The 15,187-nt window shown below is 31.0% G+C and overlaps 1 protein-coding gene across 1 annotated transcript; it reads left to right on the forward strand.

Annotated features, from left to right (window-relative positions):
- The first annotated feature begins 2,269 nt into the window (after nt 1-2,269).
- LOC124831270 (NADH dehydrogenase [ubiquinone] 1 beta subcomplex subunit 3-B-like) lies at nt 2,270-2,832 on the forward strand. Its single transcript, XM_047305204.2, has 2 exons — nt 2,270-2,516; nt 2,643-2,832. Exons 1-2 carry the CDS (start codon nt 2,289-2,291, stop codon nt 2,664-2,666), a joined length of 252 nt encoding a protein of 83 aa, XP_047161160.1. The 5' UTR covers nt 2,270-2,288; the 3' UTR covers nt 2,667-2,832.
- The last annotated feature ends 12,355 nt before the right edge of the window (nt 2,833-15,187 follow it).

Below are 15,187 nucleotides of genomic sequence, written 5' to 3' on the forward strand. Positions count from 1 at the left end.
AAGTCATTTTTACAAGTCTCAAGGACTTTTCCCTTTGTTTGATGTTTTGTGCATAAACCAAACCGCTGCCATTTAAAGAAACATTTGCTCCATCATATTTAAATCATTTAACCAAAGTTGATAAGTAGTTCTCGTGCTGTATTGGATCCAATTTATTGTTTTCTGAATTTTAATAATTTTTTCCTATACTTATTTTGTGTTCTAATCCGCAACATTACATTCGAATAGCGAACTTTCAAATTAGCAATCTGAAAAGTAAAAAAGGGAAAAAAGAAAAGAGAATTTTTACACCCTGTAAATTAGCATCTACTTGAAAATTTTATTTTAAAAATATTAACATATATTAATAAGTTAATTTAAAAAATATATGATCACAATATAATTAGCTATTGAACGATTTTTTATTTATCATGGAATGTGAAGATATCATCCTAAAAAATAGCATTCTAAATTGTGGTCAAAGAAATTATTGAAACTACGGGGAGATGAAGATACAGCACAGGATGCGGATATGATACAATTCAAACACAGCAATATAACAAATGTCACAAGACATTGGGCCAAATATGACAAGAATACAATGTCTTAAATCAATACAAAATTAAAAAAAAAATGTGTTACAATCCACCAAATTATATAATAATTCCAATTTGTAGTATTCACTTATAAGTTTAAAAATTAAAATAAATTATAAAATGCAACCTGGCTAGGACTATTTGAAGTGTCTGTTAGATGTCCCAATATGGATACAAGTTTGAAGTTGATCAACATAGCATACTATTTTAAAGTGTCTGTGCATCCTGACACTATCATTAACATAAAATTGAAATTTTTCTGACTAAATAACAACTTGAGGACATGAATTCTTTTTATCTCACACACCCAACTAATGTAATATTGTTAAATTTCCTTAATGAATATTAGTGTTGTCAAAATAGATCGTAACCCGCGAGCCAATCCGACTCACTACGGGTTTGAGCTGGGTTGGATTTGAAAAAAATGTAATTTTTTTATGCGGGCAAGTTTTCAACCCGACTCACCGGTTGAACCTGTGGTGAGCCGGGTTGGTACTTAATTTAATTTAATTATTTATTATTTTGTGTTTCAACATTATTAATTAGCATTTGTTTTATTATATCGTAGATGGTGATAAAGTAGATGTTTCAAGACAGAAAAATATTATAGATTTATCTATTCAAGACTCTAATATTATAAATGGACAAGTGATACAAAAATTATCAATATTAAAAACTCATTTGTTCGCCTTTTGTACATGTTTTTGGATTACGATTGAATTGTATGATAATTTTTTATTTATTTTGAATTATCTTTGAAGTTTAACATCATTTTAGTGTGAGGTTTATTTAGATTTGAATTCAAAAAAATATAATTTTTTTATTTTAAAAATAACTTATAATTAAATGAGACAGTGGGTCAACCCGTTTAATCCACCAATCCGTGGTGGGTTGGACCGAGTTTGAACTTTTTCAGTTTACTAATAAGTGAGTCGGATTGGATTGGTTCACTAAGCAACCTCCTGTGATGGGTCGGGTGAGATCAAGTCGGGTTACCCATTTTGATAACTCTAAATATCTAACTTCAAGAAAAATGTATTCGATCCAAAACTTTCTCACATCGCTTGATAACACCAAAGGTCTTGCAGAATCATGAATGCAAACAAGCTCAGAGCTCGGATCAACAGCCTGCAAAAATAAAAAAGAACATCTAAAAATTCAATGAAGGTATCAACAACTCAATGATACCACACAAGTTGTCAAACTTGAGAACTCGAGAACCTATGCAAGATCGTGGAGCTCCAGTAGAATCAACTCATAAGAGTCTGCCTATTATTAAAAGTAATATTAAGAAGCTTATTAATGACATATATGCGTAGCATAATATTCTTAACAATAATTCAACATTTCAACTCCCTGATAAAACAAAGTATAAATGACCAAATCAAATATAAATGTGAAAAAAATAAGATCCTATGAGAAAACATTTCAAAAAGAAGTTAAATGTTTATATGAGAAAATGATGCAATATTTAAAGAAAGAAAGAGAGAAAAAATGTTGCTTAATTTTACTATTAACCTGTAAGTTTCTTTGAATGTTGAAAAGGAAGTAGAGTTTGAGTTTGAATTTAAGAAGGATATTTGAATTTAGGGAGGTCTAGGCAGAAAAAATGGAGGTGCAGGAAAAAGTGAAGGAAGAAATCCTCCAAAGAAGAATAAGGGGTCCGGGCCTGGGTTGAGCAGAGTCCAATAAGATGCAAAGAAATGAAAGAAAATGGAGAGAGAGAGAGAGTGCGGGAGAATCGAAATCGAAGAGGAAATGGGATCGGGAAAACACACGGCAGAGTTCTTCAGAAGAAGGGATGCGTGGAGGAAGCATCCCATGCTCACCAATCAGTTCCGGCACGCCACCCCTGGCCTTGGCATCGCCCTCGTCGCATTTGGCTTCTATCTCGTCGGCGAACAAGTCTACGATCGCCTCAATGCTGATTCTCATGCTCACGTACTATTATCTTCTTCTTCTTCTTAGGGTTTCCTCGTATTCTTCCTATTCCTATTCAATTCACTAATTATTCACACACTACCACTGTTAATTGAACATGATTTGATATCTTTTGTCCTCTTGCAGGTGAAAGCCGAGAACCACCACTAATCTCAACTATTGGATTCCATCGTCGCTTTCCCTCTTTCATAATAAGCTTTGTCTTCGTTCATATTCTCGCAGCCTTTATAAATTTCAGACTATGTTGCCTTCTTTGCATCGTTGACATTGCAATATACTTTCTTTTTTTCTATCGCATTCCTGCTTTTGCCTGTCACCGCCTTTTTCAGCAGACATCAAATTCATTCCTTTGCGTCTCAACCATCCCTTAATTTGTTATATTCGTATTTTCAGCAACATCTGGTAACTGTGAGTCGATTTACTCACTGACTTATTAGGAAATAAAATTGATCAGTTGTTTTGGGATTGAATTTGCCTTCAGTAATGTCCAGGACTGGATTGATGCCAATTTTAGGGACCAAAATCGAGGTTTCAGACAAGATATGTGAATTTCCCTCTTGCGAGTTTGGAAGAAAACTGAACTGTAGGAGTGGTGTCTTCTTTTGTTTTGGGTAATTGAATTGGACTTCGTCGTTGGAGTAGTATCTTGGTTCGGGTTATTGAATTGGTTGCTTAACTCTAGCCTCCTGTGTTTCGAAAACAAAAAAAGCATTTATAACAGAAGTGAAATGTCAGTAACACACTTTATTATTAGGTTATTTCAAATAAGTAGGAGGATCAGGAATGGCATAAATTGTAGGATGAATATGAGAGCGTTGATTCCTGTACTTCACCCATCTCAATCTGCATCTTCTAATAGACATTTTTGTCCTTTATTTGTTAAAGTATGAAAAAGTTTAATGATGATCCAACCACCAACAATTTTTAACCCTGTTCTATAAACCCCTTGCATGCACTTCCATTCCATTTCTCTACTATTTCATTTTTTAGTTCTTTCATTGAGTTTTTTTTTGAGAGGTTGTATTCTGAAAGTGGTGATACAACGGTGGTGATTGTAATCGATTGTGGTGGTCGTGCTGTGTGGTGTGGTTCTTGAAGGAGAAAAGTGTTGAAACAGATTTGCAGATTCAAAAGGCATCAACGAGGTTAGTAGATATAATGTAAGCACCCTTACCTGTTGGAACTTCGGTTAAGGATGTACCGGCATTCAGACGCCGGTTATGTAGTGCCGTTCGTATGTGTTAATCATATTGTTTTTTGAATTATTTTGTTTTTTAAATTTTTTATTATTTATGATGTATTAGTTAATTTTGTAGATATTTTTTATATAGTAATTAATTTGTTGTTGTTATTAAATATCTTATGTTTGTTATGAAGTTATTATTTTTTTATACGTGTTAATGAAGTTTAATTTGATTTTGAATATTTTTTTTAGTATTTAGTTTATAATATTTTATGTTATTTTATATTTATTATATACATTTTTTATGTGTTAATTTTATTATTTTTTATTTAATTTAAAATATTTGATGTTATTTATGATAGATTAGTTAATTATTTAGGTGTTATTTTTTATGTAGTAGTTAAATTTTTGTTATTAAATTTTTTTATTTGTTATTAAGTTTTTTATGTTTTGTACGTGTTAATAATTTGAAGTTTTATTTAATTTTGAATACGTTTTTTGTTTTTTATTTAGTATTTAATTTAGAATATATTTTGTTATTTTGTATTTATTGTATAACTTTTTAAGTGTTAATTTTTTCTTTTGATTTAATTTATAAGATGTTTATATTTAGTAATTTTTATTTAAATTTTAAAATATTTTCTTATATCTTATTTGTTATTTATTACTTTATTTGTAATATGTAATAATATTTTTAGAGTTTAATTTAATTGATAATATGTTAAATTTTTGTAATTATAATATTATTGATATTATTTTTTGTTGTTTTTTTATTTAATTGATAATTTATATCGTAATGTGTATAATATATGTTTTTTTATTTATTATATAAATTGAAAATATTATGTTGTTTTTGATAGTTAAATTCTAATATTGTAATGTTTACTGTAGGTTGTATTTAATTTTATAAGATGAATAACTATCCATTTCTCGATTCTCAAATAAATTATGGTTGTGTTGAAATTTTATTTTTTCCTAAATGAAGTGGGTAAGGGTGATTACACAAATAAGTTTTCTACTGATCAAATCTTCCCATCACGTGCCAATTTAGTTGAATGAGTTTGAAACATTATATTTGACCTTGAATTTGTTGTCATGATTATAAGATCTAACACAACAACTAGGAAAGCTGAAAGAAAGACATTCATTTTGTTAGGATGTGAGAGTAGTGAGAAGTATAAGAAGTATAAGCCAGATGTTCATCCTAGTGTATCTGACACAAGAAAATGTGAGTGTCTGTTTAGGTTGAGGGGTAAACCTAAAGAACAGGGTTAAGTGTTAAAGGTTATGTGCGACTATCACAACCATGAATTAGAAGAGACTTTGATTGGTCATCCTTTCGCGGGAGGCTAAATGCTGCTGAACAATTAATTCTTGTTGACATGACTAAGAGTCAAGTAAAACCCTCAAATATTCTTTTGATTCTCAAAGGACATAATGAAGCTAACATGACCACTATAAAACAAAAATATAACGTATAACAAACGATCAGAGAAAGTCGAGAACTGAAATGCAGCAGTTGATGATGTTGTTAAATAGAGATAATAAATACATCCAATGGAGTATATCTTTGGACGGTTCTGACGTGGTAAGTGATGTCTGTTTCGGACACATCTCGATTCAATGCACTTGCTGAATTCATTTAATATTGTCTTCTTAACGGATACCACGTACAAGATGAACAAGTATCGTCTTTCATTGCTTGATATTATTGGAGTCACATAAACTAGTTTGACATTCACAGCCGTCTTTGCATTGCGTTCAAGTAAACACCGAAATAATTTCACATAGGCATTGGAAAGGTTCAAAGAATTAGTATTGACAATAGAGGACGATCCACGTGTTGTTGTTAGAGACAAAGATCTTGCTTTGATGAATGTCATTGTCAATATATTTCCTGAGACGTATCACATGCTTTGCACATTCCACATTATGAAAAATGTCAAAACGAAATGCAAGATGTTAGTGGATAATGTTGATGCATGGGATGTCTTGATAGAAGTGTGGCAAAATGTGATAGACTGTGACGATCAGTTGATGTTTAGTGCTTATGTTCATCGTTTTGAGTATGTCTCTGCTGCATGGCTTTTATTTTTTGATTATTTGAATCGTACTTGGATCGTTTTGTACAAGGCATACTTCGTTAAGGCGTGGACAAACAGAGTGATGCATCTAGGCAACACTACAACAAATAAGTAATTGTTTTTGTTAATTTTTTTAATTATGTATTTCATATTTGTTGTGATATTATTAATGTGTTTTGTGACACGATTGAGTCTGCGTACTGGAACCCAAGAGATTATTAGAGTCTAGTATGGGAGACCTATGCTCGTGTTGGGATGCTATGCAAAACCTCATTGTCTTACAACATAATATGATCAAGACCCTTTGAAAAAAGTCTTAACCTAATGAGTGATGCTTATAAAGGATTGAGATATAGAGGACTTGTTGGACGTGTTTCACGACACACTCTAGGACTTATTACTGATATCGTTGAGTGAATGAATCAAATAGGTTTGGACAATGCTTGTTATGGATGCATTCTGATAAAACTTATGACCTACCATGTGTTTATGTATTAGCACGATATGAGCCTGGAATAATTCCTCTGTGTGAAATACATGTTATGTAGACCCATTTAAGCATTTCAAGTATTGTGTCTACTGAATCGCTTTCAGAGTTTAGCATTGATCATGAAATTAAACTGGTACAGGAACGATTCAAGAATGTTGACATTGGTGAAAAAGTCAACATCAAGCAGAAGCTAGTTGAAATTGTTTGCTAAGAAATTACATATATGGTTACTCCTTCACATAAAGTGAAAACAAAAGGTGCACAAAAGACTAAAGTTGCACGATATGAGAGGTCTACAAAATGTGACCCATCATATTTTGAGCACGTTGACACTTTGCATTTGAGGACAGAGATCGTTTGTTAGTGAACCTCGCGTTATATATTTGCTTTATAGTAGTTACGTTAGCTTCATTATGTTTTTTGAGAGTCAAAAGAATATTTAAGGACTCTATTTGACTCTTAGTCATGTTAACAAGAATTGACTGTTCAGCAGCATTTAGCCCCCTCGCGAAAGGATGACCAACCAAAGTCTATGCTAATTCATGGTTGTGATAGCCGCATATAACCTTTAACACTCAATCCTGTCTTTTAGGTTTATTTGTCAACCTACACAAACACTCACATTTTCTTGTGTCAGATACACTAGGCTGAACATTTGTCTTATACTTCCCACTTTCACAGCCTAACAAAATGAATGTCTTTCTTCCAGTTTCACCAATTGTTGTGTCAGATTTTATAATCAGGACAACAAATCCAATATTGAATGCTATCTTTCAAACTCATTCAATTAAATCGACGTGTGATGGAAAGATTTGATCAACAGAAAATTTATTTGTGTAATCTCCCTCACCCACTTCATTTAGAAAAGAAGAAAATTTCGATATAAAACCATAATTTATTTGAGAATCGAGAAATAGATAGTTATCCATCTTATAAAATTAAATACAACCTATAATAAACATTACAATATTAGGATTTAACTACAAAAAATCACATAAAATATTCAACTTTATATAAACATTACAATTAAAATTATCAATTAAATAAAAATGATAATATCAATGATATTATAATTACAAAAATTTAACATATTATCAATTAAATTCTAAAACTATTATTACAAATAAAGTAATAAATAAGAAATAAGAAAATATTTTAAAATTTAAATAAAAATTACCAAATATAAAAATCTTATGAATTAAATCAAAAGTTTAAAAAATCAGTACTTAAAAAAATGTATACAATAAATACAAAGTAACAAAATATATTCTAAAGTAAATACAAAGTAACAAAATATATTCTAAAGTAAATACAAAGTAACAAAATATATTCTAAAGTAAATACAAAGTAACAAAATATATTCTAAAGTAAATACTAAATAAAAAAACTTATTCAAAATTAAATAAAACTTCAAATCATTAACACATAAAACATTAAAAATAACTTAAGGTTTAATCCTTTTCGGCATCCCTATTTGTGTAGGAATGTCTCAGATAGGTCCTCGTTTTCTAAAGTGTATCAAAATGGTCCTTAATTTTGAAAATTGAAATCAATTGAGACCTTCCCGTTAAGTTGGCTGAACGACGTTAAAAAAATTGATGAGTGGGATGCTGAGATGACCAAATGGTACTGACGTGGCACAGTACTGTTGTTGACATGGCTTAATGGTGGGTTTTTTATATTTAAAAAAGTTAAATTTGTAAATCAAAACGCAACGTTTTGATTTTTAACATAAACAACGAACGTTTTATTAGAAGGAGGAATCCCTAAATTGAAGAGGGTTTTGTCGAGGGTTGTCTTTTGTGGTTCCAATTTGGGGGACAATAGGGTATATCAGTGTTATTTGGTGTAGTTGGTGACTAAATAGGTATCGTTTCTAGATTTGCGAGTGATCTATCGGTGGTATTTCGGTAGAATCAAGAAGGTGTTGGCGGTGAAGCACGTGGAAAGCAGTGGCGAAAGTGTTCGAAGTGAACCACGTGTTTAGGTTAGTAAATGTGCTTTTGATTGAATTTTGTGATGATTTTGTCCTTTATGGTTGTCGTACACTGTTGTATGTTGTATATTGTTTCGTTTTCGATTGCAATGTGGTCCCTCGTTATTAAAGCGTTGTTTGATTGTCTCTTTCAGTGGGTTGTGGTTTGTATATATTGTTAATGCTTTTTTTTGTGGTCGGTTGCAATGTGGTCCCCCATTGTTAAAGTCTTTTCTTACTTTATAGGTTAAAATATAATTGTTGTGTTGTACGTAATGGAAGGAAATTTTGAAGTTGTTTTTCACCATGGTGGGAAGTTCATAAATGAAGGAAAACTTAAGTATGAGGGGGAGAGTACAAGTTTATCCTTTGACCCAGACATGTGGAGCTATTTCCTTGTAGTCAGTGTAGTAAAAGGTCTAGGTTATGATGGGTTTAAGGAGTTGTTGTACTGCGTTGGTGGTGGTTCTGTTTTGGAAAATAGGTTGGAACCTTTGTTGGATGACATAGGAGCCATGCACATGATTACCTTAGCCAGACTTAATGGTGAGGTTCATCTATTTGTTGTTCACAATGTCTCTGAACCTGGGGTGATACATATGTTAGAATATATTCCTCAAAATACAGATGAAGTAGAAGTTGAACCTGTAGATATGGTTATGGGTGAAGGTGAAGAGGAAGTTGGGGGTATGGTTGTTGAACCTGTTTTAGAAGAAAGAATTGAGGCTGATGATGTTGTTGAAGGAGAAATTGAAACAGAGGTTGGTGGGGGTGAATGTGAACAACATAGTGAAAGACAATTTAATGTGAACATCATCAGCCTCAACTCTTTCTTCTGAAACCACAATAGTTTCATTGATTCCATCACACTGTCCTCTCTCACCTTCATTAACAGCCACCTTAAATTGTCTTTCACTATGTTGTTCACATTCACCCCCACCAACCTCTGTTTCAATTTCTCCTTCAACAACATCATCAGCCTCAATTCTTTCTTCTAAAACAGGTTCAACAACCATACCCCCAACTTCCTCTTCACCTTCACCCATAACCATACCTACAGGTTCAACTTCTACTTCATCTGTATTTTGAGGAATATATTCTAACATATGTATCACCTCAGGTTCAGAGACATTGTGAACAACAAATAGATGAACCTCACCATTAAGCCTGACTAAGGTAATCATGTGCATGGCTCCTATGTCATCCAACAAAGGTTCCAACCTATTTTCCAAAACAGAACCACCACCAACGCAGTACAACAACTCCTTAAACCCATCATAACCTAGACCTTTTACTATACTGACTACAAGGAAATAGCTCCACATGTCTGGGTCAAAGGATAAACTCGTACTCTCCCCCTCATACTTAAGTTTTCCTTCATTTATGAACTTCCCACCATGGTGAAAAACAACTTCAAAATTTCCTTCCATTACGTACAACACAACAATTATATTTTAACCTATAAAGTAAGAAAAGACTTTAACAATGGGGGACCACATTGCAACCGACCACAAAAAAAAGCATTAACAATATATACAAACCACAACCCACTGAAAAAGACAATCAAACAACGCTTTAATAACGAGGGACCACATTGCAATCGAAAACGAAACAATATACAACATACAACAGTGTACGACAACCATAAAGGACAAAATCATCACAAAATTCAATCAAAAGCACATTTACTAACCTAAACACGTGGTTCACTTCGAACACTTTCGCCACTGCTTTCCACGTGCTTCACCGCCAACACCTTCTTGATTCTACCGAAATACCACCGATAGATCACTCGCAAATCTAGAAACGATACCTATTTAGTCACCAAATAACACTGATATACCCTATTGTCCCCCAAATTGGAACCACAAAAGACAACCCTCTTCAATTTAGGGATTCCTCCTTCTAATAAAACGTTCGTTGTTTATGTTAAAAATCAAAACGTTGCGTTTTAATTTACAAATTGAACTTTTTTAAATATAAAAAACTCACCATTAAGCCATGTCAACAACAGTACTGTGCCACGTCAGTACCATTTGGTCATCTCAGCATCCCACTCATCAATTTTTTTAACGTCGTCCAGTCAACTTAACGGGAAGGTCTCAATTGATTTCAATTTTCAAAATTAAGGATCATTTTGATACACTTTAGAAAACGAGGACCTATCTGAGACATTCCTACACAAATAGGGATGTCGAAAAGGATTAAACCAATTAATTACTAAGTAAAAAATAACACCTAAATAATTAACCAATACATCAAATATTTTAAATTAAATAAAAAATTACAAAATTAACACAAAAAATGTATATAATAAATATAAGGCTTAATATCTTATTTGTCCCCGGTTATACTCAATTGTGTCAATTTGGTCACTGGTTTTAAAAAAGTGTCAACTTAGTCCTAACTTAGTAAATTTTGTGTTAATGTCGTCCCTTCTGTAAAAAAGAGAGAAACGAAATTAATTGATTGATGACATGGTAGTACACAGTGGTAACGTGTCATTTTTAAGCTTAAAGTGTGGTGACGTGTTGGAGACCGAAGAGAGGAAGCAAGGTGCAAGGGTTTTGAGCCAGAGTTTTTCTTGTAGTGGGGCACAAGCGGTTGAGATGTGTGAGGATGAAGGACCCTCAGATCTCAACGAGGCTCAACGGTGGAATCAGAAGGATAGGTGTGTAATTTGTGGGTGTAACCGTTTTTAATTTGTTTTGGTTTTTAATTTCCCTATTTTGACCATATTTTTTTTTTGTGAATTTTGACTAAAAATTTGGTTGTAGGAATTCCGATGAGGCGATTCTCCGGTCGTTGGTCAGCGAGACCAGGAAATCAGCGTCGCCAAAGAAGGTGGACCGGTACCCTGTGCCCTAACTCAATTTTTCCCTAAATTCTAAAACTCTATGTAAAATCCACCTCAACCTCTCATTGCTTACCACATTACCACGCACACAACTTAAAATTGACAAGTTACCAATTCATATTGTCCTATCATCAGTCTATTAACACCGTTAGTGTGTTTTAACGAAAGGGACAATGTTGACACAAAATTTACTAAATCAGGACCAATTAAACACTTTTTTAAAATCAGGAGCCAAATTGACACAACCGAACACAACTAGGGACAAAAGAGGCTATTAAGCCTAAATAAAAAATAACATAAAATATTATAAACTAAATACTAAATAAAAAAACAAAAAACTTATTCAAAATTAAATTAAATTTCATTAACACGTATAACAAAATAAAAACTTCATAACAAATATAAAATATTTAATAACAACAACAAATTAACTACTATATAAAAAATAATGTCTACAAAATTAACTAATATATCATAAATAACAAAAAAATTAAAAAACAAAAAAATTAAAAAAATATGATTAACACATAAATATTACAATTTAAATAAACAAATATAAAAACATTAAAAAAATAAAAAACTGCAGAATATATAAAAAAAATAAAATAACTCATTACATAGCGCAAACTACACAATCGAAGTTCGGTGGAGGACTGTCAAACTTCAAAGTGTACCTGCCAAACTTCGAATTGCGACACTACATAACTGGCGTTCGAACACCAATGCACTCTTAATTGATGTTTCAACGCCGGTTAAGGGTATTTACATTATATCTACTAACCTTGTAGATGCCTAACCACAGCACGGTCACCACCAATCGATCACAATCACCACCTTTAGAATACAACCTCTCACAAGAAAAAAAAACTCAATGAAACAGCAAAGAAATGGAACAATGGAGAAATGGGAAGGGGGTGCATGTAGGGGTTTATTGAACAGGGTTAAAGGTTGGTGGTGGTTGGAACATCATTAAACTTTTTTTAGACTTTAATAAATGAAGGACAAAAATGTCTATTGAAAGGTGCTGGCTAAGATGAGTGAGGTGCAGAAAGTAACACTCTTTATATAATCATTAATGTGCTCTAAAATGTAAAAATATCTCAGAATAAATTATTAGATAGTTTTATTGTATCATCTAATTTGTCTGATATAGTTTGTGCTTTGTTAATATTTTCCATAAATTCAAAAACTAAAGTAAGTATCAAATTTATAAACAATAATAGTCCTTGATTACTTGATAACTAGTTGTCGTGCTGTATTGGATCTAATTTATTGTTTTCTGAATTTTAATATTTTTTTTCCTTTACTTATTTTATGTTCTAATATGTCACATTACATTTAAATAACGAACTTTCAATTAACAATCTAAAAAGTAAAAAGGGAAAAAAAGAAAAGAGAATTTTTACACCCTGTAAATTAACATCTACTTGACAATTTTATTTTAAAAATATCACATATTAATAATTTAATTTAAAAAATATATAATTACAATATAATTAGCTGTTGAATGATTTTTTATTTATCATGGAATGTGAAGATATCATCCTAAAATATAGCATTCTAAATTGATGTCAAAGAAGTTAGTGAAACTACGATAACATATGCACTTCCATAGATATGTATTTATATTTTTATTTTTATCAAAATAGTATAAATTCAAAAATATATATCATATTGTAGGAAAATTATTAAAACAAAATAAGTTAAAAATACATACAACTTTGAAAGAATGATGTTAAAAGAAACATGTTATAGTTATTTAAAAAAATCATTTTTTTATTAAATAAATAAACTATTTTTATTTATTAAAAGATAAAATTGTATAATTAAAAATTACACCAGAAGAAATGATCCAATAGTATATCATTATATAAATTACAACTCACTCCAAAATTACCTTAACATGACCACCACCATTTAACAAGTGAAGTGGATCCAATTTTGCTCACTAAGTTCCCTATTCTACCATATGCTACTATGTCATCATTTTAGTGTTGTGCTTCTCTCTCACAATCCTACTTTACATGCACAGACTAAGAAACTTGCTCACTTGCATCCATGGCTCTTCGAGTTCCACCGTACGATCAACTTATTATGATCTCACTCTAAGCAAACCTGTTTGTCTACTTTCTTTGCTGACATTTGAACCAACTTCCAAGTGATAATAATTCAAACTATTATTAGAAATCTCATATAGACTAAAGTATAATCTATAAATGATTACAGATTTTATGATTTTGTAAACATGTTTTAATAATTATGACTAGATTTCATCATTGCATGAAGCTAACCATTAATTATTGTTCAACACTTATTACAGAAAAAAGTTAATATCATTGCATGTAGTTACTATGTATTAGGCGTAGTTTACAACTCAAGCTGGTACAATTCTCTGTATTTTTTACATTGAGGGAGAATCTAACCAAGAAGTATTAAAAAAAAAATGCTTGTATGGTGATTGACGGAACAATATACTAGAAGGTGCAGCCGCAACAGAGGTAGAAAGAAGAAAGCATGAAGAGCAACATAAGAGTCTCAAACGCAAAAACAATCTTAAAAATGACGCAGTCCATGAAGGAGAGTGGCAAATAAAGCTTCTTCAACTTGAATGCAGACATCAGAAGCTTCATCTTCCTCATTGATTCCTTTCTCAGCCTCTTGAAGGACCATCTTTTCATCATGCCCTCCATCTTCTGCATATAATAATCAATCTGATTTTTCTCCTTCTTTAGTTTTCTGTGTCTTCCTTGCTGAATGAGTTATAAGTTTGGTTATGTTGAAGATGAAAGAAAAGTCTGTAGTTAAAGGCTTCCATTCCAATGGAGAATCAGTATCTTCTTACCATCAAGTTGATTTTACCTTTTGTATTCAATGAACTGTCACCAAAAAGATGCCTTGCAAATAAAACCCCAAAGATTACGTTGAAATTCAGAGATTTGAACTTCAACAACTAATCACCATTAGAGTTTACTATGAAATAATTAGTCTATACTACTTTTAAATATAATAAAATATATTTTTAATCTTTAAATTTTGATGTGAAATTAAAATTTATTCAATATATTTTCATTCATAAACTTTAAAAATAAATAAATATAACAATCTCAATTATATTTTATTGTATACTTTTTTTATCCGTTAAACAACGTTTTAATCACGTTTAAATTATATATATCATTTATCATTTGAGACGTTGTAACTTAAATATCAATATAAAAAATTGTTTAATGTGTAAAAAAAATTAACGGCTAAAAGAATTATATCTATTATCTTTTAAATTTCAATATTGAAGTTTAAAATAAAACAAATTCTAATTTTCTCGAAATTTAATAATTATAAATATATTTAATCTTTTTAAATACGAAGCTCAATTTCATGTTAATTTCGATTGCTAAAATAATTACTTTTATATTATTTCAGCTGTAAAAAATAACAAAAGTTTCGTGTTACCGAAAACTTTTCGGTCGTTAAAATAATTTTTTTATCACTAATTCAATCCTAAAAGACAGTATTTTTGTTTTCATTTATTTAGCTATCAATTTAACTATCAAAATTTAGCTACTAAGATTATTAGACTAAATTATTTCAGTTACATTAATCACAGAATAACTCATTTCTTGTAATGAGAAATTGAAAAGGTTTAATTTCATGTTAACTTCTACCGAAAGCTTAGACATACAACTTTAACATATTCCGTTCAAATTTCGAAGTCTTGGGATGTCGGTTTGATTACCTAATGCAACATACAATTTTTCTTAGTAAAGAATATTGACTTTTTCAATATTCTTTCAATTATCTTTTCTACTCCTTTCATACTTTCCACTGTTAAAAAGTGTGAGCTTTGTTAAATTAGTATATTGTCCATTCTTTGTTATTGGAGCACGTACAAAATTTTGTGTATAGAATTACTATATTTCATGCATGGAATCTACCGAAAGCTCAAACATATACAACGTTAAATATATATTCCATTTTATATTGCAAAAATTCTAAGGATATCACTTTAGTACGAGTGGTTGATTACCTAGCACAGCACCCAAAAAAGTTCAAGAATAAAGTATGTTTGTGATTTAAAAAGAGAA

This window comes from Vigna umbellata, chromosome 1, assembly GCF_029865625.1.
Source record: "Vigna umbellata cultivar VRB3 chromosome 1, Vumbellata_1.0, whole genome shotgun sequence".
Lineage (NCBI taxonomy): Eukaryota > Viridiplantae > Streptophyta > Magnoliopsida > Fabales > Fabaceae > Vigna > Vigna umbellata.

Excerpts from the sequence above, each read along its gene's own strand:
- LOC124831270 (XM_047305204.2), top strand. The coding sequence starts at position 2,289 with ATGGAGAGAGAGAGAGAGTGCGGGAGAATCGAAATCGAAGAGGAAATG. Across the intron at positions 2,517-2,642 it reads ATGCTGATTCTCATGCTCAC|GTGAAAGCCGAGAACCACCA; the intron begins GTACTATTATCT and ends GTCCTCTTGCAG.